The sequence below is a fragment of the Emiliania huxleyi genome (genome assembly GCF_000372725.1).
Source record: "Emiliania huxleyi CCMP1516 unplaced genomic scaffold EMIHUscaffold_56, whole genome shotgun sequence".
Taxonomy (NCBI): domain Eukaryota; phylum Haptophyta; order Isochrysidales; family Noelaerhabdaceae; genus Emiliania; species Emiliania huxleyi.
In genome coordinates this window covers 444273-445769 of record NW_005197803.1, presented here as the reverse complement: position 1 = coordinate 445769, position 1497 = coordinate 444273, and the positions used below count along the sequence as shown (strand labels likewise).

Here is a 1497-nt window from a genome sequence, read left to right as displayed (position 1 = left end):
CCCCTACCCCACGGTACCCGAACCCACCCTCCCCTACCCCCACGGTACCCGAACCCACCTTCCCCTACCCCCACGGTACCCGAACCCTTGCCCGCAGGCGCCCCTCTCCGTCGCCGAGCGGGCTGCGCGAGCCTGCCCAGCGAGGCACGCGGCCGCTCCCATATCTCCCCATATCTCCCCATATCTCCCCACAGATCTTCCCCGGCGGCAGGCACGCGGCCGCTCCGGCGGCAGAGGCGCGGAGCACGCAGGCGGCATTCGACGAGGCGGCGCGGCGCGAGAGGCTGCAGGCGATGCACCAGAGCAAGCTCCAGCAGGAGCGCGAGAAGGAGGCCATCCGGCGGCGTGTGAGCGAGGACCGACTGGACCGAAAGGTCGGCGCCGCCGCCGCGCGCCTCGGGACGTACGAGCCCGACGCTGCGACCGCCGCCGCCGCCGCCGCCGCCGCCGCCGCCCAGATGTCACCGGCCGCCGCGGCGCTGCACGCGGCGACGAGCGTGCGCAACGCGACCGGCGCCGGCGCTTCGGCCTCCGGGGCCGGGGGCGTCGTCTCTCCGCCAACCGACCCGCATGTGACGACGTCGGAAGTGCGCGTGCGGTGCGAGGACGGCACCGTCCTCCGCCGCGTCTTCGGCGCCGACGCGCCCGTCGCGATGGTAGCGCAGATGGTGCAGGAGCAGCGGCCGGCGGTGGCGGGACCGTTTGTGCTTCGGGTGCCGCCCCCCTCTCTCCCCGTCTCTCCCCATCTCTCTCCCCATCTCTCCCTGTCTCTCCCCACCTACCCCCACGGTACCCGAACCCACCCTCCCCTACCCCCACCGCACCCGAACCCACCCTCCGCACCCAAACCCTCCCCTACCCAAACCCACCCTCCCCTACCCCACCGCACCCGAACCCACCCTCCCCCACCCCACCGCAGGTGCCGTACCCCAGGCGCGAGTTTGGGACGGAGCTGTCATCTCGGGTAATCTCGGGTACTCTCGGGTACTCTCGGGTAATACCCCAGGCGCGAGTTTGGCACGGAGCGGGAGATGGCGACGACGCTGCGCGAGGCCGGCCTCGCACCACGCGGCACCCTCCTCGTCCTCGCTGAGCACTCGCGCGGCCTGGTGCGGCGCGCGGGCGAGGAGGAGGACGACTCCGAGATTGGCCAGCAGGCGAATGAAGAGGTCATTCAGATCCCCCTTACCAGCTCTGAGTTCACTCCGAGAGTGGCCCGCAGATGCTGCTGCTGCAGCAGCTGCTCGCCGAGATGCCCGTCGGCGCGCCGCCGCCCGGCGACGCGGGAAGCTACGAGGAGATGCTCGAGTACGCCGAGCGCGTCGGGCAGGTGTCGACGGGCTTGAGCGTGGCGCAGGTTGCGCGCTTGCCCACGCGCACCGTCGAAGACGAGCCGCCCGAGCCGGACGCGCCCGACGCGCCACGCTGCTGCATCTGCTGCTACGGCGCGCACCGCCATATCAGCACTCCCTATCCCGCTCGCCACCCCCCCGCACC

General features: G+C 72.3%; 1 protein-coding gene across 1 annotated transcript in view; it reads left to right on the top strand.

Annotated features, from left to right (window-relative positions):
- EMIHUDRAFT_213176 (hypothetical protein) overlaps positions 1–1497 on the top strand; it is a gene marked incomplete at both ends in the record, with an annotated part of 4044 nt that overhangs the window by 1911 nt on the left and 636 nt on the right. Inside the window, 4 exons of the mRNA XM_005765298.1 lie at positions 195–403; positions 497–713; positions 1053–1169; positions 1238–1357. Of these exons, the coding sequence (XP_005765355.1) occupies positions 195–403; positions 497–713; positions 1053–1169; positions 1238–1357 (663 nt within the window). The remainder of the gene's footprint in view (positions 1–194; positions 404–496; positions 714–1052; positions 1170–1237; positions 1358–1497) is intronic.